The sequence below is a fragment of the Phyllobates terribilis genome, unplaced genomic scaffold (assembly GCF_046119375.1).
Source record: "Phyllobates terribilis strain yellow unplaced genomic scaffold, ASM4611937v1 Scaffold_13__5_contigs__length_258822181, whole genome shotgun sequence".
Taxonomy (NCBI): Eukaryota; Metazoa; Chordata; class Amphibia; order Anura; family Dendrobatidae; genus Phyllobates; species Phyllobates terribilis.
The window spans coordinates 4,607,708-4,632,046 of NW_027362773.1; the positions used below are offsets into that span (position 1 = coordinate 4,607,708).

The window sequence follows — 24,339 nt, forward strand, 5'->3', positions numbered from 1 at the left end:
AAGACTGTTACCAGTCAGATGGAAGGCTTGTTTGTGGAGGAGTGACTGCCACATGGGAGGCTTGCGGACACCTCTGTTCCTGGACTAATTCCCTTACGATATGTCATCGTGACCTGCCCAGAAAACAACACTAACCCATGCTTTACACAAGCATTTAACCCCTTGGTGTCACTCCCCTCCTGCCCCCTGGGCTGGACCTAAGTCCCCACTCCTTTTCACTAGCAGCTAAAGACTCCAAAACTTAAGATGGATCCTTAATGAACAGTCCTAGGGCGGCAGTTCTGGTGCTATCGGACCCGGCTGGGGCCCTGCTACGCATTAAGACCAAACACAGCTCTGCTATCTGTTTCCTACTAGCTATTCAACGTATCTCCATACCCCTATGTGCTACAACGGGTTGAGTGGCGGGCGCTCGCCTTGTCCTGGAGATCTCGGAAATATACACAATGTCATGGTAGGATGTTTAGTATTTCCGTAACTCTTTATGAAATCATAGCTGTCTGAACTAAGGACTAAGGCCACATGGCTTGGATCCACAGGGGGTCTTCCTGTAAGAGCTTGGATTCCAGCTAGCTGATAGGCCTGAGAATCCTGACTTTGCAGCTGAAAGGCAGGACCACCTGCGGAGCCAGGTGTCTTGTTACAACTGCACATGCTAAAGGATGATTGTAAGCTGCAATTACATACCCCCATCCTTCACACTCTCCAAACACTACATAACGTCTATCGATTCCCGCCAATTTTGCATCCCAAAAGTCAAATGGTGGTGCTTCCCTTCCAAGCCCTGTCGTGCCAGACAGTAGTTTTCCACCACATATGGGGTATTGGTGTACTCCGGAGAAATTGCACAACAACTTTTGGGGTCCATTTTTTGTTGCTAACAATATATTGTGGGCTAAAATAGCATTTTTGTGGGAAAAAATAAAACTTTCATTTTTTTGCTTCCACATTACTTTAGTTCCTGTGATGGGTTAATGAACTTTTTGAATGTGGTTTGGAGCAATTTGGGGGGTGCAGTTTTTAGAATAAAGTCCCTTTTCTGTATTTAATGCCATATAGGTGCCTCAAAGTCACTTCAAATCTGATCTCTAAAACAAACTTTGTTTTTTTTAAACGTTATTAAAAAAATAAATTGCTGATGAACTTTTAACCCTTCTAACTTCCTAACAAAAAATTATGTAGACATGTGATAAATGTTATTTATTAACTATTTTGTGTGACATAACTCTGGTTTAAGGGCATAAAAATGAATAGTTTGAAAATTGCGAAATTATCAACATTTTCGCCAAATTTCTTATTTTCATAAATAACGCAAGTTATATCAAGCAAATTTTACAATCATCATGATGTACCATGGCCCTCCCAAGATGCCCACTGAATCTGTAGCACAACCTATGGAGCTTCGTTCTGAGAAGGTTGTACTACAGAATCGGTGGACTTAATTGGATTATGCTGGAGCTGCGAGGTTAATAAATTGCTTAATGAGGGACTGTGTCTTGTCTTTATTTAAGTTTCTTATTTTACTCACTTTTATAGCTCCATTAATTCCACAGTGCATTATAGACATTATCGGCAATGTCCCCATTGGGGCTCACAATTTAGATTCCCTATTAGTATGTCTATGGCGTGTGAGAGGAAGCCCACGCGAACACGGGGAGAAAATAGAAACTCCTTGCAGATGTTGTCCTTGATGGTATTTAAACCTAGGACCCCAGCGCTGCAGTGCTAACCACTGAGCCACCATGCTGCCCTAATCTAATTCTATCTTTTTATGTCCTCGGGTGGTCATTTGTGGACTACTTTGGAATCCTTGGACTACTTCAGACCAGCATGGTTTTTTTTTTATTATTAATAAATTGGTGAACCAGGGAGTTTTTTTCTTTTTCTTTTAACTTACTGGGTTAGTAATGGGAGTGTCTGATAGACACCTCACTAACCCTGGGGCTTGATGCCAGCTGACATTACACAGCTGACATCAACTTAAAAACTGTTACCCCGATTGCCACTGTAACAGGCAATCAGGAAGAGCCGAGGCTAATGGACAGAATTGGTGCATCTAATGTGATACGCCAATTCTGGGGCGGCTGCAGGCTTGTATTTTTAGGCTGGGAAGAGGAAAATATCCATGGACTTTACCAGCCTGATATCAGCCCCAAGCTGTCTGCTTTACCTTGGCTGGGTATTAACAATAGGGTTGACACCACGTCATATTTTTTAATTATTAGGTCAAAAAACTTTAAAAACGCCCTTTAGTGCCACATGAAAAGCACTAAATGGTGCAACTTTATAATATTTAGTAGGGGTTGGACATTATTGTAAGCTCTCCCTCCTATATCCAGTCTCCCTGAACTGCTTCCAGAGAAGATTGTGACGGTCATCGCGTCACTGAGTCTTACAAAAGACCCCATGACGTGATGTGGCTGGCCTATCACAGTAATGCCTGTAGCCAACATGGCTACGACATTACTATGTATGGCAAGTAATTCCTGCATGTTTATTGTCCAACTGCCACAAAACTTGAGGGCCGGGGACTCCAGGGCTGTGGAGTCGGAGTCGTTGTCCATTTTGGAGGAGTCAGTATAAAATGTTCCGACTCCTAAAATATTTAAGAAATTGGGTACAGTATTACAATGCAGTATGTGCTCTAAATGTTTTCATAAGAATTTGGGAAAGTTATGAAATGTCCTATAAATGTCTGTTCTAATCCTGATCTGAGGATCTAGGCTTGTAGTTTAGATAAATCTGTACTGTACTTTATGTACATGTTCAGTAGTGAGGCAGGGCTGTGGAGTCGCAGTCGGGAGTAAGATGTTTGACTTACCAACTCCACAGTCTTAGGGGACTCGAGCATGATGCTCGAGCACCTGTGATTAGTCAGTGGAATAGCGAGCTAGCTAGCTCCTCACTAGCTCTCACCTTTTCTTTTCTGGACATTCATTCTTTCAGGTGTCCTAAACAGTCTTGTAAAGGGATTCATCAGAGAAAATAACTTTGAGTCCTTCCTGTACATTTTTTTTCTTTGTTGAGATACATTATGTACCATTCCAATTTGATTTTTCCATACTGGAGCTTTATCATAGCATCTCCTTGATAGGTTTCCGAATACTGTTGTAATTAGGAGCCAGACACAATTTTTATTTTTTTTTATTTTCTTAATGTTTCTGAACTTGGGAATAGGTAGTGGTATACACGAGAGTTCTTCAGCTTTAGGTTAATTGCACACTGAGCTTTTTTTGATGCGTTTTCTCCGAACGGAAATGCATCAAAAACGCTAGGTAATCCATCTGCCAACTAATGCAATGGCAATCCTGATGTGCTATGCACATGATGCAGAAATTTCCTCTCAGGATTGCCATTGCGTTAAAATACGCAGCATGTCCATGTCATGCAAGGTGTAGGAAAGACTAAGTGCAACACAAAGGGAAGGGGGAAAAGGGGGCCCAGATTCTAGGGAAAGAGGAGAATGGAGAACTCCTAGGCTGACCTTAATCACCCTGTCTCCCCTAACGTCCCTATATTGGTTCTGCATGCGGGCGGGGACTCGATCATGTCACTTGAGCATTTGCGATACATGGTGCATACCTGAGAACCCGATGCAAACTCAATTAGCGACCACTTGCACTCAAGACTAATGACAACTTATTCAATATGATGACGTAATGTTATCAAATTCTGTGTCATACCTCTGGGTTCAAAATGTTCACTATACCCCTCGATAAAATCCTTGAGGGGTGTAGTTTCAAAAATGGAGTCACTTGTAGGAGTTTTCCACTGTTTAGGCACATCAGGGGCTCCCCAAACGCAACATGGCATCCGCTAATTATTTAAGCAAATTTTACATTCAAAAAGTCTAATGGCGCTCCTTCCCTTGGTGGTTTTCCCCCACATATGGGGCATCGGCGTGCTCAGGAGGAATTGCACAACAAATTTTGGGGTTCATTTTTTAATGATACCCTTGCGAAAATAAAAAAAATTGGTGTCTAACGTAACATTTTTGGGAAAAAAGTTAAATGTTTATTCACCTGAAGGGTTAATAAACTTCTTGAATGCGGTTTTGAGTACCTTGAGGGGTGCAGTTTTTAGAATGGTGTCACTTTTGGGTATTTTCTGTCATAAAGGCCTCAAAGTCACTTCAAATGTGATGTGGTCCCTAAAAAATGGTTTTGTAAATTTTGTTGTAAAAATTAGAAAACTCTGGTCAATTTATAACCCTTATAGCTCCCTAACAAAAAAACTAATTTTGGTTCCAAAATTGTGCTGATGTAAAGTAGACATGTGGGAAATGTTATTTATTAACTACTTGTGTGACATATCTCTCTGATTTAAGGGCATTGAAATTTAAAGTTTGAAAATTGAGAAATTTTCAAATTTTTCTCCAAATTTCCATTTTTTTCACAAATAAACGCCAGTGATATTGAATAAATTTTACCACCATCATGAAGTACAATATATCACGAAAAAACAATCTCAGAATCAGGGGGATCCGTTGAAGCGTTCCAGAGTAATTACCTCATAAAGTGACAGTGGTCAGAATTGTAAAAATTGGCCTGGTCATTAACTTGCAAACCACCTTGGGCTGTAAAGGGGTTAACCAGTCTCCTAGGCAAGGGAGTGCAGTGCTTAACAGCTCATGTTTTCTATTGCTTTTGTATGTCCTGCTCAGATGCAGTCTGGGTCTTGCTTGCTTCAGTGCCATCTTGCTCCTCCAATGCCAGAGGCAACGCGGTCTCTGCTTGCAGTATCGGTAATAAAACACTAGGGAGAAAAGTAGCGCAAATAGGGTCTTATCTGATGTATAGTTAGTTATTATTCAATTATGCTAACCTGATCCAGATTTTTTTTTTTTAAATCAAATAATGTTTATTGAAAAACTCAAAATAAAAAATTTCCATCTTTAAAATAACATGACTATATAATTCCGTAGTATAAAATATTAACAAAGTATATCCACTTAAATTCCCTTAACCCAAATCCCAGCTTTCCAGAGAGGACCGTTTGATCCATGATTTAAATACTTTTTTAAATCATTGTACAGCTGCTACGGATCCACGTGTCGTCAAACCGATGAAGCCAGAAAAAAAGAGAGAATTTGTGCATAAATTCGTCCTTTTTTTCTTCAATATCGGTGGGAGCATAATTTGCTAGGATGCCGCTGGTCCTGACTTGGTCAGTCGGGAGCGACCTGCTTTCCATCGCATGCAGGAAACTTGTCACCAGGGGAGTGTTGTTTTCAGTAGTGCAATGCGAAAACCCTCTGTTATCTAGGGATTGTGATATTGATGGTGAGTGATTAGGTTTCTAGAGTAGGCTAAAATAAATGTCTCAATTTATCAATGTAAAATAATTGTAAATTAATTTTTGCTTTCTTTTTTAGCTGCCTCTCTGGCGATGACTCTCCTCCTTGCATTGAGATCGTAGGTAAAGATGTTGAAATCATAGCGAGTAGTGATTCTAATATTTGTAGCAAAGCAAGAGGAAGTAACAAGGTAAGCCCTTTAAACTATTTAGATAATGCTTAAAGAGTAGCTGCTGTTTTGACTTTTATTTCATATATCAGTACAAGAGAAATACATTTTGTAATATATCTTATTAGAAAAATAAGCTTTTTTTTTCCCTTTTGGATTGACCTTTCACTATGACATCATGGATAAAATCTGTAAAGTCCGATTTTCTAATTTCTAAAATAAGTTGATGGTTTTATAATTCTATGGAGAGGGGAGGAGCTATAGGCAGACAGACATTGTGTGGCAAGTTTTTGTGAAACAAAACCTGATGCCAGCAAAGTGAGTGAGAAGCCTGAAATGTCATGCACACTTAGCGTTTTTTTTTTTGATTTGATAATTTGGTAAAGAAAATAATCTGCAGCATGTCAATTTTCTGTGTGTTTTTGCTAGCATTTTTCACCCATTGGCTTCAATGAAGTCAGACAAAAACACGTCTATAAAATGATTGCAGATCTGCTGCTTTTTTTGATAGCGAGAGAGCGAGGAAGAACACATGAGTTGCAGCATGAAGAAAAGCAGCACCATTTACCTGTAACTCAACTGACAGAAAAATGGCATCATAAATGCACATGTGGCACCCCAGGGGTCCGGTTGCCACAGTGGCATTGCCTCCCTCACAAGAGGTGATGCCATGCCTGGAAGCAAGCAGGGGTCCCCTAATTAGGTTTTGCTAAGCATGCAGCACTGTCCTGGCTCCAGACCAGCAAAGGGAAGCTCCCCCCTTTTGCAACTGGATCTGGAGGCGGGATTAGTGACACTTAGTGTGAGGAGTTGAAGTGAGGACGTCGACGAGAGAGGAGCTGGGGAGTGGAGCTGCGCGGCAGTTCACCCCAGAAGGAACCAACACAGAGGAACCGGACACAGGAGTCCGAGGCTGTGGGGCACTGAAGGCCCAGCAGCAGAAACCGGAGGGCAGGAGACTGCAGGTCTCCTGGCCCCATCAGACGCCCGGAGGATCAGCAGCACCACAGGGCTCAGCACCGCCATGTGGGAGCGACGCATCAGCAAGGCCCGAGCTGCCTGCCATACGAGTGAGCACAAAGACGTTGCACTCAGGGACGAGGGCCACCGCACAGCTACAAGCAGCAGGGCCAAAGAGATTAGTGGAAAGGGAAGGCCTCCAACTTCACCTGATGAGGTGGATTCTTTACTTGCTTCCAGGCTTCCCAGACTTCCACTTCTAACCAGTACCCTAGTCCCGGTTTACCTAATCGCCGCCATTAAAGATAAGAGGAAACCGCCATTAAGTTGTGGACTGATTATTGCTGCGCCATCAAACCCTGCACTACAACGCCCAGCATCACATATAAGGCTGTGTGCCCACGATGCAGAAATGCTCAGGATTTTTTCCTGAGCGTTTCTGCGTCTCCCTGGCACAAAAAAAAGCATGCAGATTGTACATGCGTTTTATTCGTACTCCCTTGACAGCACCACGAGAGAGAGAGAGAGAGAGAGGATCCACCAATCAAGGACAGGAAACCTACATGTTAAAAAGGGCGGCACCTCTCTCCCGCCTCAGTTTAGGTTTCCTATCCTTGATGGGAGGCCTCTCAGGCTTACCTGCAGGATGAAGATGGTCTCTTGCCCCAGATGGAATCGACAGGGTGTTTGGAGCAGTGATGGTTCCCACCCTTGGTCGGTCCTGGAACTCTGGAGACGCCACGACAGGGCTCATTGGGGCACCTCCGTGTGCGTTGCGGCAGGCGTGACATCCCCTCTCATGGAGGTAGATGTCCGCCATGTGTGGAGCGTTCCTGGCAACATACGGAGGTGCTTCAGAGCCCATTGTTTTTGCCCTTGGTAAACATGGAAGATACACAGGAGCAGCTATCACCTCAGCAAGAGCAACTCCTGCAGCCCTCTGGGGAGCCCTCACAACTGGCGGTGCAACGACGTTCCTGGTCTGGGTCCAATCGTTCAGCTAGAAAGTTCACCGCAAAAAGCAGGAAAGAAGGTCCGGTGGTTCGGCGTGATTCTCTCCCGGTTAAGATGGATTCTTCTGCTTCTACGGTACCAAATATTCCATGGGGTAAGTGGAATCTTCGTGAAAATTCAACTAATTCTTCTAACTCCTTCTCTATCTATAACTTTCTTTCGGAGCAAGAAATGTTCATTTAAGTCTAAAGATAAGGAATGTGCCCTATGCAGCAATCCGCTCCCTGATGCATATGTTAAGAAATTGTGCCAACCTTGTATTGACAAGGTAATGACGGAAGAAACCCCGGGGTTTTCCTTAGGCCTAAAGACTTTAATTGGAGAAACCATAGGCAAGGCTTTGCAAGGGAATTCTGAGTCCAGGCATGTTCCCCAGGACCCTCAGCCAGGCTCGGACTCTGATATCTCAAACATTTCTTCCTCCTCTCTCTCTTCCTCTGATAGCGAGTCGGATAGACAGTGTTTTCCTCTGCAGGAGGTTGATGCCTTGGTGAAAGCTGTCCGGACTACCATGGGCATTGTAGACACGAGACCAGAAAAATCTGTAGAGGATGTAATGTTTGGGGGATTAGGTCAGAATAAGAAGAGATGTTTCCCCATAAATACAAAAGTCAAAGATCTCATTGATAGAGAGTGGGAAAAGCCAGACAGGAAGGGCAGCATTCCTCCCTCTTTCAAAAGGAGGTATCCATTTGACGATGCCGCTTGTGCCTCTTGGTCAAAAGCACCAAGGTTAGATGTTGCCATTGCGAAGGCATCAAAAAAGTCTTCTCTCCCATTTGATGACATGGTAGCATTGAGAGACCCCCTGGACAGACGAGCCGATACCTTCCTGAAAGGTGCATGGGAGACAGCTGCAGGAGCCCTGAAACCAGCAGTGGCAGCCACCTGCACATCCAGAGCCCTGATGGTTTGGCTGGAACAGTTAGACAATCAACTAAAGGAAGGTGTCTCCGGGAAGGAGATTATTTCTTCCCTTCCCCTGGTCCAGGGTGCAGCGGCCTTTCTTGCTGATGCGTCTGCGGACTCTGTTAGTCTGGCAGCAAAATCATCAGCTCTATCAAATGCTGCTGGGCGAGCCCTATGGATTAAATGCTGGCCTGGAGATGTACAAACGAAGTCTAGGCTTTGTACAATTCCTTGCGAGGGGGAATATCTTTTCGGCCAGACCATGGACGAACTGTTGGAAAAAGCCGGAGATCCTAAGAAGGGATGCCCCTCTGTACCTCTACCCTCTTTTAAGAAATATTTTCGGAAAAAGAAATTTGTCCGAAATAGATGTTTGAGAGAACAAGAAAAATTCGAAGAAAGAGGTCGTAAAGGTAGAGGCCTACTCTTTGGTTCTTCTTCCAAAAATGAGCAGAAGCCAGGGAAATCACAATCTGCCCAGGTGGGAGGGAGATTGTCGTTATTTTTCCCAGCTTGGGAACGTATTTCACATAGTAATTGGATTTTGAGCCTGATTAGATTTGGTCTTAAATTTCAATTTTAAACTCTTCCTTACAGAAGATTCCTGATTGTTCCCTCTAGTTCCTCCCTAGAGCGGCAGACTGCCCTCGTATCGGAAATTGAAGTCCTAATAAAGAAAAACGCCTGATTTGAGGTTCCGGATTCAGAAGAGGGTCACGGATTCTACTCCTCGCTTTTCCTGGTCCCCAAACCAGATGGGTGTTTCAGGACAAGCATAAATTTAAGATCTTTAAATAGCTTTCTTAAAATAGACACCTTTTATAATGGAATCCTTAAAAACGATAATAAAATTACTTTTTTCCCCACTGTTATATGGTAGTTCTGGATCTTAAAGACTCATATTACCATGTCCCCATTCATAAGGACTATCTAAAGTATTTGAAGGTGGCCATTGAAATAAGTGGGGTGGTTAAACACTTTCAGTATACTGCACTTCCCTTTGGGTTAGCTATAGCCCCGCAAATTTTTACCAAACTAGTTGCAGAGGTTATGGCCCATATAAGAGAAAAAGACCTCTTAATAATCCCTTACCTTGATGATTTCCTGATAGTGGGGAACTCCTTTGTTCAATGCGAGGCCCACCTTCAGGTAACTATTTCTGTCCTGGAAGGATTAGGTTGGTTTCTAAATCTGGAAAAATCTAGATTGACTCCACTAAAAGCTCAACAGTTTCTAGGGGTCATTTTAGATTCTGAAAGACAGTTATGCTATTTATCAGAAGAAAAGATTGCAAAAATCCAGGGCTTAGTAAGACATTGTATGGATAGACCCGCTATGTCACTCCGTAAAGCCATGTCATTATTAGGGACCTTGACCTCGAGTTTTACCTCAGTGCTTAGGTCCCAATTTCACTCAAGGACACTTCAATGGGATATATTGTATAACGATTCAATCCTAGATGGACATCTAGACCCGGAGTTTACCTTGGCCCCTCGCTCCTTACAATCCCTTCGTTGGTGGTTGGTACACACTAATCTTTCTAGGGGAGTCCCTTGGGAATGTAAACCTACTGCAGTCTTGACTACAGATGTAAGTGCTACAGGTTGGGGAGCTCATTTTGAAGGTAGTTTAATTCAGGTCAGAAAATGAGGTGCGGTTTTCCTCAAATGTTAACGAACTTTTGGCGGTTGATTATGCGTTCAATAAGTTCCTTGTATATTTACAGGGCCAGGATGTCCGTATACTCTCGGACAATCAAGTCTCAGTAGCATATATAAATCATCAAGGGGGAACCCGTTCAAAAGACATAATGAGAGGAGCGGACAAACATCTTCAGAATGCAGAGGATCATTGTCTCTCCCTTTCTGCTGTTCATCTAAGAGGGAAGGAAAACGTCACAGCAGATTTTCTCAGCCGTGCTTCCATAAAAGGAGAATGGTCCTTGAACCCTCAGATATTCTCCAGGATTGTGACAATGTGGGGTCTTCCAACAGTGGACCCCTCGGTACTCGGTTCCCAGCCGCCACTAATTCTCCCTATGTGCCGTCCCCGCACTACACGGCCATGTGTCCCACAACATCAGCCGTGCCCTCAACAATGCAGTTACTGAGAGAGTCCACCTAACCACGGACACGTGCTTGTAGGTAGGGACTGTACATCTCGCTGACTGCACACTGGGTTAATATAGAAGAAGCCGGAACCCAGTTGGACCTTGGAACAGAACTTGTCCTCCCGACGCTGAGGATTGCGGGCCCTGGGTCAATCAGGGTTGCCCCCACATTCTACAGCTCCTGCACCTCCTCCTCCATCTCCGAAATGACCACATCAGTCACAAGCTAGAAGCACTGCTTCGACCAAGCGACCTCATGCTATCCTGAAGCTAATATGCTTAGGTGACAAACCACACAATGCTGAAGAGTTGTGGACAGCTCTGAAAGAGCAGGCAGATCTGTGGCTAATGCCGCTGACCCTACAGCCAGGCATGGTTGTGTGTAACAATGGCCGGAACCTGGTGGAGGCTCTGAAGTGAGGCGAGCTCACACAAGTGTCATGCCTGGCCCATGTGCTTAACCTCGTGGTTCAGCGGTTTCTCAAAACCTACTCAGATCTGCTTGTCAAAGTACGCCGCCTGTGTGCCCATTTTAGAAAGTCAACTTTTAAAGATTTATTAGTTTAAATTTACTTTTCGGTTTCGGACTAACCCTTTAAGGACTATCAGATGGTCACAAAAATGTTCTACAAAGTCTTCACTTTTAGAAACAGTGTCAAAAGTACATCTGTCACCAGATATTCACTGTTTATAAGTTATACAATCTAAAATAGCCTCTTTGAAATTATGTAATATTTTTTCTTGGAGAGCCATTGCTGGAGGACATTTTTTGCAGATGTTTATGTAACAGTCTGAACTCTTTTCTGGACACTTTATGTGAGACACATACTTTGTAATCATCAAGGTTGTACTCTCCAATCTGAAAATCTTTCAGCTTGCCTCCTTCAATCATAAATTTAGTGTTCTGGTATGCTGTACAAACGCATACTGAGTGTGCACCACTACCACCAGCCAGGACACAATTCTTAAGTCGCAGGTCAGCAAATTTTGAAAATCCTATTTTGGCAGAAATTAAACTTAAAAAAAAAAAAAAAAAAAAATGTTCATAGGTCTTAATTCAAATTGGCAACAACCAGCTTCTTTAGGACGTGAGTTTTCTTACTGTTAACTTTCATAGACAGACTTTCTCGCCAGGTATAATTCAGCTCACTTCACTATTGTAAAAACCTTTCACTATATTCACTATAGATTTATCTAATGATTTGCCTGTTTTACGATCAGGACAAATTATGAAACTTTTTTTTTTTTTTTAAATTCTATTTGGAAAATAGACTGTGCACTTTTAGACCTCAGACTTAGCAGATCCGAATTCAAGATTTTCAAATTGACACTGTTCATAAAGTTTTTTAAGTACGATCCCTTTGAGATCCCAACTTGACTTTTGGTACAGATGTGGCTAGGAGCATAGGAGGCACATGTGATTTTTTTTTTTTTTTTGTTTAAAATTTTATGTCATAGTTTTTTTTGTAAATGCTTTAAAAAATTTTTTGCGCTTTAATCCCCAGAGGTATAATATTAACAAAGATATTCTTGTGACATATCAGGTGAAAGCATGTACAGTTCTGAGTGTTTTTGTATTTTTTCCTTTTCTCTATCCTGGTTCTGGGCCTGAGATATGAGGAGAAACGTAAAGGTATGCAACACAGAAATTCAATTTTTTTCAACACTTGGAAAATTAATAAAAAAAAACAAAATATATTGAATTTTTTTCTTCACATTTTGCATTCTCTAACATTCGATTACCAGAAAAAAAAATCTCAAAGAATTGAAAATAGAACAATTTTATTCATTGGTTCCCTTGACATAAAAAGGAAAATGGGCCAATGCAAAAATGTGGGCACCCTGCGTGGTTAGTACCTAGTAGCAGCCCCTTATGAAAGTATCGTAGCTTGCAAGGCTGTGGAGTCGGAGTCTGTGCCCATTTTAGTGGAGTCGGCATAAAATGGACCGACTCCGACTCCTAAAAATATATAATAAATTCGGTTCAGTAGTTAAATGCAGTTTGTGAGGAATATTTTTTCATAAGAATTTGGGAAAGTTATGAAATGTTCTATTCCTGATCTAAGGGTCTAGACTTTTAGCTGAGAAAAATGTGTCCTACCGTAAATTTATCACTTAAACCTCAGCCATGTATGAGAGAGTCGGAGTCAGTGTCATGGAAATTGAGAAGTCTGAGTCGAAGGTTTGGCTTACCGACTCCACAGCCCTGGTAGCTTGTAAATGCTTTTTGTAGCCAGCCAAGAGTCTTTCAATTCTTGTTTGAGGGATTTTCTTCCATTCTAACTTGAAAAATTCTTCCAGTAATGCGATATTCATGGGTCTTCTGCCATGCACTACTATTTTGAGAGCTAGCCACAAATTTTTAATGATGTTCATACCAGGGGACTGTGAGGGCCATTGTAAAACCTTAAACTTGCGCCTTTTGAGGTAGTCTATTGTGGATTTGGACTTTTTTATAGATTGTGTTATGGTTGCATCAAGAATTAGTTGAAATTTCAATGAATCCATTCTTCTTGCCTCTTTAGCAATCGTACGAACAGCCCTCACTGAAATTTTGTTTGGTCTTCCAGAACTTTTATAGACCTCCACTGTTTCTGTTAACTGCCATTTCTTAATTACATTTCAAGCTGAGGAAAGGGCAACTTGAAAACACTTTGCTATCATCTTATAGCCTTCTCCTGCTTTGTGGGCCTCCACCATTTTCATTTTCAGAGTGCTAGGCAGTTGCTTAGAAGAACCCATGACTGCGGTTTGTTGGCACAAGGTTAGAGGAGGGAAGATTTTTATAAAGCTGAGAAATTTGCATCACCTGGACTTTCCTAACGATGAAGGTTAACAAGCCATAACCCTAACAGGCTAATTAAGGCATGAAACTTTGGTCAAAGTTATCTGAGCTCACATCGCCAAGGTTGCCTAAACTTATGCCTCGGCCCATTCTCCTTTTTATAATTTTTTTAAAATGAAAAAAAATACAAAGGCGGTGTCATCTTAAACTTTTGGCCCATTAAAGATCATTTCATCTTCAACTTGCTTAACTGTTCTCAATAACAGTAATTTTAACCAGGGGTCCCCACACTTTTACATGCCACTGTATATGTCCCCAACCTACTGTCTCCTTCCCCACTCCTGTAGAAAGGGCAGGGTCCTCTTCCCTCTGTACCAGTCTTTCATTGTTAGCTTGTTTACTGTAAGTGATATCTGTATTTGGTATGTAACCCTTTCTTATGTACAGCACCATGGAATCAATGGCGCTATATAAATAATAATATATACACAGCACATTCATACATACACATACAGTACAGACCAAAAGTTTGGACACAACTTCTCATTTAAAGATTTTTCTGTATTTTCATGACTATGAAAATTGTATATTCACACTGAAGGCATCAAAACTATGAATTAACACATGTGGAATTATATACTTAACAAAAAAGTGTGAAACAACTGAAAATATGTCTTATATTCTAGGTTCTTCAAAGTAGCCACCTTTTGCTTTGATGACTGCTTTGCACACTCTTGGCATTCTCTTGATGAGCTTCAAGAGGTAGTCACCGGAAATGGTTTTCACTTCACAGGTGTGCCCTGTCAGGTTTAATAAGTGGGATTTCTTGCCTTATAAATGGGGTTGGGACCATCAGTTGTGTTGTGCAGATGTCAGGTGGATACACATCTGATAGTCCTACTGAATAGACTGTTAGCTGCTTTTTCTTGCCATAATACAAATTCTAAGTAAAGAAAAACGAGTGGCCATAATTACTTTAAGAAATGAAGGTCAGTCAGTGCGAAAAATTGGGCAAACTTTGAAAGTGTCCCCAAGTGCAGTTGCAAAAACCATCAAGCGCTACAAAGAAACTGGCTCACATGAGGACCGTCCCAGGAAAGGAAGACCAAGAGTCACCTCTGCTTCTGAGGATAAGTTTATCCAAGTCACCAGCCTCCGAAATTTCAAGTTAACAGCAGCTCAGATTAGAGACCAGGTCAATGCCACACAGAGTTCTAGCAGCAGACACATCTCTTCAACAACTGTTAAGAGGAGACTTTGTGCAGCCGGCCTTCATGGTAAAATAGCTGCTAGGAAACAACTGCTAAGGACAGGCAACAAGCAGAAGAGACTGGTTTGGGATAAAGAACACAAGGAATGGACATTAGACCAGTGGAAATCTGTGCTGTGGTCTGATGAGTCCAAATTTGAGATCTTTGGTTCCAACCACCGTGTCTTTGTGCGACGCAGAAAAGACAAACGGATGGACTTTACATGCCTGATTCCCACCGTGAAGCATGGAGGAGGTGTGATGGTGTGGGGGTGCTTTGCTGGTGACACTGTTGGGGATTTATTCAAAATTGAAGGCATACTGAACCAGCATGGCTACCACAGCATCTTGCAGCGGCATGCTATTCCATCCGGTTTGCGTTTAGTTGGACTATTTATTTTTCATTTGGACAATGACCCCAAACACACCTGCAGGCTGTGTAAGGGCTATTTGACCAAGCAGGGGAGTGATGGGTTGCTACGCCAGATGACCTGGCCTCCACAGTCACTAGACCTGAACCCAATCGAGATGGTTTGGGGTGAGCTGGACCGCAGAGTGAAGGCAAAAGGGCCAACAAGTGCTAAGCATCTCTGGGAACTCCTTCAAGATTGTTGGAAGACCATTTTCGGTGACTACCTCTTGAAGCTCATCAAGAGAATGCCAAGAGTGTGCAAAGCAGTCCTCAAAGCAAAAGGTGGCTACTTTGAAGAACCTAGAATATAAGACATATTTTCAGTTGTTTCACACTTTTTTGTTAAGTATATAATTCCACGTGTTAATTCATAGTTTTGATGCCTCCAGTGTGAATATACAATTTTCATAGTCATGAAAATACAGGAAAATCTTTAAATGAGAAGGTGTGTCCAAACTTTTGGTCTGTACTGTATATACCTACCGGGAGCCCATACATTCTGATGTTTTCATTAATCTATTCCTACATAGCCATGAAGCATGTTTTGGATTGCTACTTCTGTAGAAGATCAGACCCACTGTCAGTGCGTGAATGCAGCACCAGAACAACCATTAGTACGATGATCAATTGCAATGTCAGATTAGCCCCATTGTAAAATAACTGCTATTCACAGCACTATGCCTTCTTTCAAATTGTCCCCCCCATTACTTGCCCTCACAGTAACATTAACCCCCCCCCTCCTCCATCCACAATGATTTGCATTTAATCTTCGCCTCCTTTTACTGTTAACCTGCGTTGTCTCCTCCTCTGCAGCGTTGAGGTGCTAGCAGCATTGTGATGACGTTGGCACCATGCTGACCTCCTCACGCTCCTGCATGTTTGGGCTAAGGCTGACCGGTGCTCCACTTCACCATCACGATACCACAGTGTTCAAACGTATTCACGCCTGAAAGTCGCAAATGCATTTGAATATAAGAAGACAGTGGTGTCTCTTGGATAGCTCCGCGGGTTGCACAACGTCCTCTGGCGGGCCGCATGTTGTGCAGGCCTTCCCTATATGAACAAGTTTGTGCTGCCTACAACATTAGGCTGATTAAGAATAGCATAATTGTAGTAAAGGGGTTGTCCTCTACTTGGTTAAACCTTTCTTGAATTCTGTAGTCACTTGTGTAAAATATAAAAACAAACGAATATTTGTCTCTACATCGTCTGAGATTTTTCTGTGGGAAATGCAAGTAACTGCACGGGGGTGATTTTCGTTTTTTATCATTTTACAAGGGGGACTACCTTTTATGAAGGACTTGTTCACTTACTGTAAATATCGTTCTTAAGGATTTAAGTGCACAGGCCCGTAAATACGTGCAGACTGACTTAAGCTATGTTCACACCTTGCATTATGGCAGCTTTTTTTTATCCTTTTTTTATGCAATTTTTCAGCTGCGTTTTACAGTACCTGCTAAGTCTATGAAATTTCAGAAATCTAATGTACACACCTTGTTTTTTTTTCCTGACTGTTTTGTCAAAGAGCTGCGTTTTTGCAAAATTCAGCATGTCCCTACTTTCAGCTTTTTTGCTGCGTTTTTCACCCATAGAAAACAATAGGTAGTGCAAAAACACAGGTATCAGGTTTTTCTGCGTTTTTGGTGCCAAAACCTAAGGAAGTTGAATCAGGTTATTTTTTTATGCTCTAAACTTTATTAGCATGCACAAGAGACTAATGTACCCTGAGAAAAACGCTGCAAAAACTCATCAAAACCTGCTTTTTTGCTGTTGATTTTTTTTACTGCCCAGGGGGCAGGTTTTGCCTGCAGAAAAAAACGCAACTTGTGAACAAAGCCTTACACTTGTAACTGTTAATAGACCAAAGGAAGGAGTTATATTAATTAACTGCTCAAGTTTCACAAATATAAAATAAGGAAGTGATTGTGAACTTGCAGCTAAAGAAAACTATTTTATTTGCTATTTTTCATTTCTTTTCCTTATTAGTTTTTGAAGTACTGTGTCCATATAAAACTTATATGGCAAAAATTGATATAAAGATAGAAAAAAATTTAGTTGTACATTAACCCTTTTACCCCCGAGGGTGGTTTGCACGTTAATGACCTGGCCAATTTTTACAATTCTGACCACTGTCACTTTGAGGCAATTGCTGTGGAACGCTTCAACGGATCCCCCTGATTCTGAGATTGTTTTCGTGACATATTGTACATCATGATGGAGGTAAAATTTCTTCTATATCACTTGCGTTTATTTGTGAAAAAAAAACAAACAGAAATTTGGCAAAAATTTTGAAAATTTGGCAAGTTTCAAACTATGAATTTTCATGCCCTTAAATCAGAGAGATATGTCAAACAAAATAGTTAATAAATAACATTTCCCACATGTCTACTTTACATCAGCGCAATTTTGAAACCAACATTTTTTTTTGTTAGGGAGCTATAAGGGTTAAAAGTTGACCAGCGATTTCTCATTTTTACAACAAAATTTACAAAACCATTTTTTTTAGGGACCACATCACATTTGAGGGGCCTTTATGACAGAAAATACCCAAAAGTGACACCATTCTAAAAACTGCACCCGTCAAGGTGCTCAAAACCACATTCAAGTAGTCTGTTAACCATTCACGTGCTTCACACCAATTAATTGAATGTGAAAGGAAAAAATGAACATTTTACTTTTCACTAAAATTTTATTTTAGACCCCAATTTTTTATTTTTACAAGGGTACCAGGAGAAATTGGACCCCAAAAGTTGTTGTGCAATTTCTCCTGAGTACGCTGATACCTCATATGTGGGGGAAAGCCATTGTTTGGCGCACGGCAGGGCTCGGAAGGGAAGGAGCGCCATTTGACATTTTCATTGCAAAACTCGCTGGAATTCACAGCGGACCCCATGTTGCGTTTGGAGATGACCTGATGTGCCTATACAGTGGAAACGGCCCACAAGTGACCCCATTTTGGAAACTAGACCCCTTAAGGAACTTATTTAGATGTGTGGTGAACACTTTGAATCCCCAGGTGCCTCATAGAAAATTAGAATGTTGACTTGTGAAAATAAAAAAAACAAACATTTTTTCCACAAAAATGTTAAAATAAATATTTTCACAAGGGTAACAGGGGAAAGTGGACCTCAAAATCTGTTGTCCAGTTTCTCCTGAGTACGTTGATACCCCATGTGTTGGAGAAAACTACTGTTTGGGCACATGTCAGGGCTCGGAAAGGAAGGTGTGACGCTTTGGAATGCAGACATTGATGGAATGGTCTGTGGGCGTCATGTCACGTTCTCAGAGCCCCTGATGTGCCTAAACAGTGGAATTGCCCAACAGGTGCCCCCTTTTTTGAAGTGGTAGCTGATTTTTGAATCTTATAATGTAGTGTCATACGTCAGTTGTGTAGGACAACCTGACGAACACTACACAACTGACTTATGACAACCTGACGAACACTACGTCAGTTGTGTAGTGTTCGTCATGTTGTCATACGTCAGAAATTAATTTAGTTGTGCATGGAAGTATGGTACTTTTTTGAAGCATTCTTTCATGCACAGGCCAGGTTTGTCGGGGCAGGTGTTACATTGATACATGGTGTCCTTGCGTATACCCCTTTTATAACACTCTCTGCACCTCTTTTGTGACTTAACTTTTTTTGCGACTTGAGGGATCTGCCCCGAGAAATGCTGGCCTGGTACAATTCTTGGTCCTTCAGTTCCGGAAGTACTGGGGCCCGCTTCGTCACCACTGCCAAATATCAGGGCCTTGATAACGGTCTCCTGGAAGTGAAGGTACGATGCAGAAGTCTGGCCTGCACATTGTGACAGAAGGAAAACGTTGTGCATTGCCATCTGTACTAGGTGCACCGCCAACTTCTTATACCATACCTTGGCCTTTCTCAAAGCACTGTACGGCTCGAGGACTTGATCAGAGAGATCAACTCCTCCCATGTATTTGTTGTACCCCACTACACAGTCTGGTTTGCCGACCTGTGTAGTGGAACCTCGTATAGTGCTGAGGGTGCTGCCATCACCATGTATGATGATCAAGATAAGGACATCCCTCTTGTCCTTGACCACCAGCAGGTGGTCGCTACATTGGGCTCTGCTCTCACCCCTTCTGAGCATCTGCCCAATTAGCGTCTTTGGGAATCCTCTCTGATTTTTGCTGACAGTACCGCAGGCACGTAGAGGTGATAACCTTTATCCAGCAGTGGATGCACCAAGTCCCACACAATTTTCCCACTCACTCCCAGAACAGGGGGACATTCAGGGGGTTCAATCCGGGAGTCCTTCCCTTCATAAACTCTAAACTTGTGAGTGTACCCTGAGGTACTCTCACAAAGTTTATACAGCTTGATTCTGTACCAGGCCCTCTTACTGGGCAGGTACTGCCGGAATCCAAGCCGCCCCTTAAAAGCAATTAAGGACTCATCCACACAGATGTCCCTTTGGGGCACGTACACTTCAGCAAACTTGTTGTTGAAGTGTTCGATGACCGGACGAACTTTGAAAAGACGTTCTAAGTTCGGGTCGTCGTGTGCAGGACACCTTGCATTATCGTTGTAATGCAAGAACTTTTGGATGGCCTCAAAACGTGTCCGGTTCATGACCATTCGGAACACTGGAGTGTTATACAAAACGTCAACACTCCAGTATTGCTGAAGCTCTGGCTTCTTCACGATCCCCATATGAAGGACCAGGCCCCAAAACTTCATCATTTCTTCTGCATCTACAGGAGACCAGTTAGAAAATGATGGAGGGGTTTTGTTCCAAAAACTGATGAGTATACAAATTAGTTTGGCCCACCATGAGGTTTATAAAATCCTCAGAGAAAAAGACTTTGAAAAGTCTATTTCTGTGAGGCCGGTGGTGTCAAACTTGATTCCTGATTCCGCCACAAAATCAGGAATCAGTGGCTCATAGTTTTCGGGGGGCGAGGTCCATATGGGGTCAGTAGTTGGGGGGCGCTGGTTCGTCTTCTCTCCTGGAACGACTGTGGGGCGGTCCAGCAGCACCTGAGGAGGAAGAAGAGGATGATGAGGCGTCGGAAAAATAAAGAAATGTGGGATCCTCGCACTCACTGTCAGTGTCGGAGGCAAGAATAGCGTATGCCTCCTCCGCTGAATAGCGAGTTTGGGATGAGCGGGACATTTTTTTTTTTTTGTTATTTATGTAGCGTGTGTGTGTCAGTTCTTTATTTAGAGTGTGTATGTGTCAGTGTGCTTAGTGTGAACTATTTTTCTGAAAAAAAGGGACTACTGTATGTGGTGTAAACAGCGTACACGAGTGTGGATCGGTTTACTATGTCACCGATCAGCGCTCGGCAGCTGCTGGATGTGTGGGAAGAGGGGAATTGGGGTGGATGAGGGGAGATCAGAGATGACTTACCAAAGTCTTCTCTGTTCTTCTTCCAGGAGCAGGCTCTGGAGCAAGATCAGCAGCAGGACCGACGCAGAAGACCCAGGAGCAGGAGAAGGCGCCCAGGAAGGAGACGGCGCCCGGGGCCGGAACTGGAGCCTGGAGCAGGAGACCAGAACCAAGAGAATTAACAAAAAAAAAAATCTTGAAAAGCAGCGAGCACCGACGTTGATCAGTGACTTTGTCACTGGTCAGCGCTCGGCCTCTGCAGGATGCACGAAAAAAAAAAAAAATGGTGGGAAGGGGGGTAAAAAAAGGGGGTCGGAGAGAGGGGGGGATTGGGTGGATGAGGGGAGAACAGTGATGGACTTACCAAAGTCTTCTCTGTTCTTCAGCAGGATCAGCAGCAGGCTCTGGAGCAGGAACCACAGCAGGTCTGGAGCAGAAGACCCAGGACGCTGGAGCAGAAGATCCAGGAGCAGCAGCGACTGGAACAGGTGAGAAGATGGTCTTGTGGTGTCACAGAAGAATCTGTGGCACTACAAGGCCCAGCGACAGACAGATCAGATGTGACCACTCTGTAGAAATCCTCACCAAGTGTGAGGGTCTGCAGGGCGGTCACAGGGGGGTGATAGGGTGGTGACAGGTGGAGGTCAGGTAATCTGATTGGAGATATCGATGATGACATTGAGAGCTCCAATCAGAGTTCTTGAATACAGGTGACCGGGTGGTCACAGGCAGGTGTCACCTCCCTGTGACCCCCTGTGGTGCATGCTGTGCCCCAGCCATCTGATTGGTGCAATCAATGTCACCAATCAGACATGGCTGGGGCAGAGCACGCACCACAGGGGACCACAGGGGGTCACAGGGAGATGACACCTCCCTGTGACCGCCCGGTCACCTGTATTCAGGAATTCTGATTGGTGCGATCGATGTCATCATCGATCGCTCCAATCAGAACAGTCTGGGGCTTTCATCACATTGCAGGGGGTCATGGGGCGGTGACTGGCAGGTCACAAGCCGGTCGCCGCCCCATGACCACCTTGTCACCGCGCTGTCCCGCTATGATTGGTGCAATCGTTGTGATCGGCGATCGCACCGATCATAGCGCTTTGGGGTCAGGGCTGGGGGTCTCCTAGCAACAGGCTAGGATCGGTGCTCTTAGGAGCTCCGGTCCTAGGCTGCACATCACTGTTTCTGGCAATGTGATTGCCGGAAACAGTGAGAATGCTGTGATTTGGCTGTTCAGAATTGATATAGAATGTGATGAAGAAACCCAAACATCTTTTCTTGTGTCGCCATTTTCCGAGACCCCTGACACTTTATATTTTCGGGATATAGTGATGTGTGAGGGCTTATTTTTTGTGCCCTGAGCTGACTTTTTTACTGATACCATTTTGGGATAGATACAATGTTTTGATCTCCTTTTATTACATTTTATTGCAGTGTTGCAGTAGGCAAAAAAAACCTTATCCTGGTAATTATTTTTATCGTTAGGTTTTATCGTTATTCCATTTATCGATTGGGTTAATGTACTGTTATATTTTTAGAGATCAGACTTTTGCAAACGCAGTATTACCAAATATGTGTGTTTTTTTTATATATTTTTTTTAATTGTTTATTTTTAATGAGGCATAAGAGGTGATTTAAACATATGAGCATAATCATGAAAAGCACAGAGGTCCTAAGCAGACATACGGCAGTGATGTCATCCTGTTGGCTCTCTGCGATCACATCACAGTGCTCTGATGGATGTGTGGAATGAGGCGCCAGCGCATGTTAATTGCTGCTGTCAGATTGACATGACAATGAGCTCTGCTACACCTGCAGCTGTTAAGTGCACATGATGGCTGGTAAAATCAGCAATCATCTGCCAGGAAAGATGAATGTTCAGCATGCGAGCCCGTATCAATGTCAGGGACACGTCATACGACGTAACTGTATGTCATATGCCATGAAGGTGTTAATCCTTAGATCTTGGAATAAGTTCCACAATTGGATGTGTTAAAAGAAAATGTACTTGTGCTGAGATAATCTTATAAATGTGTCCCTGCTGTGTAATATTTGTGTCTCACCGTGCAGCGACATGGTCTGAACATACAGAACAGATGATTCTTTCTGTGAGGTAACACAGGTCAACAATCAGCTGTGATCCCCTGCTGTCCTGTCTGTATACTATTTTGTGTCCTCCACTGCCCAGGAACTGTGGTATGATCAGACCATGTCCATGCACGGTCAGGCACGGCCATTACACACTACATAGCAGGGGCCCAGTTAGAAGATTATCTTGGCACAGGAACATTTTTTTTAATTCATCCAAATGTTGAACTTATTTTTATTCCTAGACCAATTACCGTATTTTTTTTTACTAGAAGACGCATCGGACCGTAAGACGCACCTAGGTTTTAGAGGAAGAAAATAGAAAAAAAATGATTTAAGCAAAAAATGTGTTCACGGTGCACTGTTAAGGGGGAGGGGGTATGCTACTGACACTGTTATAGGGGTAATGTCCTCCAATTCTGTATCTATATCTCCCATCCTGGTATATATGGCCCCCTCCTTCCTGTTATACTTGGCTCTCATCCCCATCCTGGTATGCATGGCACCCTTCATCCCTCATCCTGTTATGTATTGCCCCCCTCATCCCCATCCTGGTATGTATGGCACCCCTCCATCCTGGTATGTATGGCACCCCTCCATCCTGGTATGTATGGCACCCCTCCATCCTGGTATGTATGGCACCCCTCCATCCTGGTATGTATGGCACCCCTCCATCCTGGTATGTATGGCACCCCTCCATCCTGGTATGTATGGCACCCCTCCATCCTGGTATGTATGGCACCCCTCCATCCTGGTATGTATGGCACCCCTCCATCCTGGTATGTATGGCACCCCTCCATCCCGGTATGTATGGCACCCCTCCATCCCGGTATGTATGGCACCCCTCCATCCCGGTATGTATGGCACCCCTCCATCCCGGTATGTATGGCACCCCTCCATCCCGGTATGTATGGCGCCCCTCCATCCCGGTATGTATGGCGCCCCTCCATCCCGGTATGTATGGCGCCCCTCCATCCCGGTATGTATGGCGCCCCTCCATCCCGGTATGTATGGCGCCCCTCCATCCCGGTATGTATGGCGCCCCTCCATCCCGGTATGTATGGCGCCCCTCCATCCCGGTATGTATGGCGCCCCTCCATCCCGGTATGTATGGCGCCCCTCCATCCCGGTATGTATGGCGCCCCTCCATCCCGGTATGTATGGCGCCCCTCCATCCCGGTATGTATGGCGCCCCTCCATCCCGGTATGTATGGCGCCCCTCCATCCCGGTATGTATGGCGCCCCTCCATCCCGGTATGTATGGCGCCCCTCCATCCCGGTATGTATGGCGCCCCTCCATCCCGGTATGTATGGCGCCCCTCCATCCCGGTATGTATGGCGCCCCTCCATCCCGGTATGTATGGCGCCCCTCCATCCCGGTATGTATGGCGCCCCTCCATCCCGGTATGTATGGCGCCCCTCCATCCTTGTATGTATGGCGCCCCTCCATCCTTGTATGTATGGCGCCCCTCCATCCTTGTATGTATGGCGCCCCTCCATCCCGGTATGTATGGCGCCCCTCCATCCCGGTATGTATGGCGCCCCTCCATCCCGGTATGTATGGCGCCCCTCCATCCCGGTATGTATGGCGCCCCTCCATCCCGGTATGTATGGCGCCCCTCCATCCCGGTATGTATGGCGCCCCTCCATCCCGGTATGTATGGCGCCCCTCCATCCCGGTATGTATGGCGCCCCTCCATCCCGGTATGTATGGCGCCCCTCCATCCCGGTATGTATGGCGCCCCTCCATCCCGGTATGTATGGCGCCCCTCCATCCCGGTATGTATGGCGCCCCTCCATCCCGGTATGTATGGCGCCCCTCCATCCCGGTATGTATGGCGCCCCTCCATCCCGGTATGTATGGCGCCCCTCCATCCCGGTATGTATGGCGCCCCTCCATCCCGGTATGTATGGCGCCCCTCCATCCCGGTATGTATGGCGCCCCTCCATCCCGGTATGTATGGCGCCCCTCCATCCCGGTATGTAT

General features: G+C 44.0%; 1 protein-coding gene across 2 annotated transcripts in view; it reads left to right on the forward strand.

The window, feature by feature from the left end:
• EDC4 (enhancer of mRNA decapping 4) overlaps positions 1 to 24,339 on the forward strand; it is a 555,140-nt gene that overhangs the window by 74,713 nt on the left and 456,088 nt on the right. For both annotated transcript variants that reach the window (XM_073657960.1, XM_073657961.1), the window contains one exon: positions 5,375 to 5,486. In XM_073657960.1, coding sequence (XP_073514061.1) covers positions 5,375 to 5,486 — 112 coding nt within the window. The remainder of the gene's footprint in view (positions 1 to 5,374; positions 5,487 to 24,339) is intronic.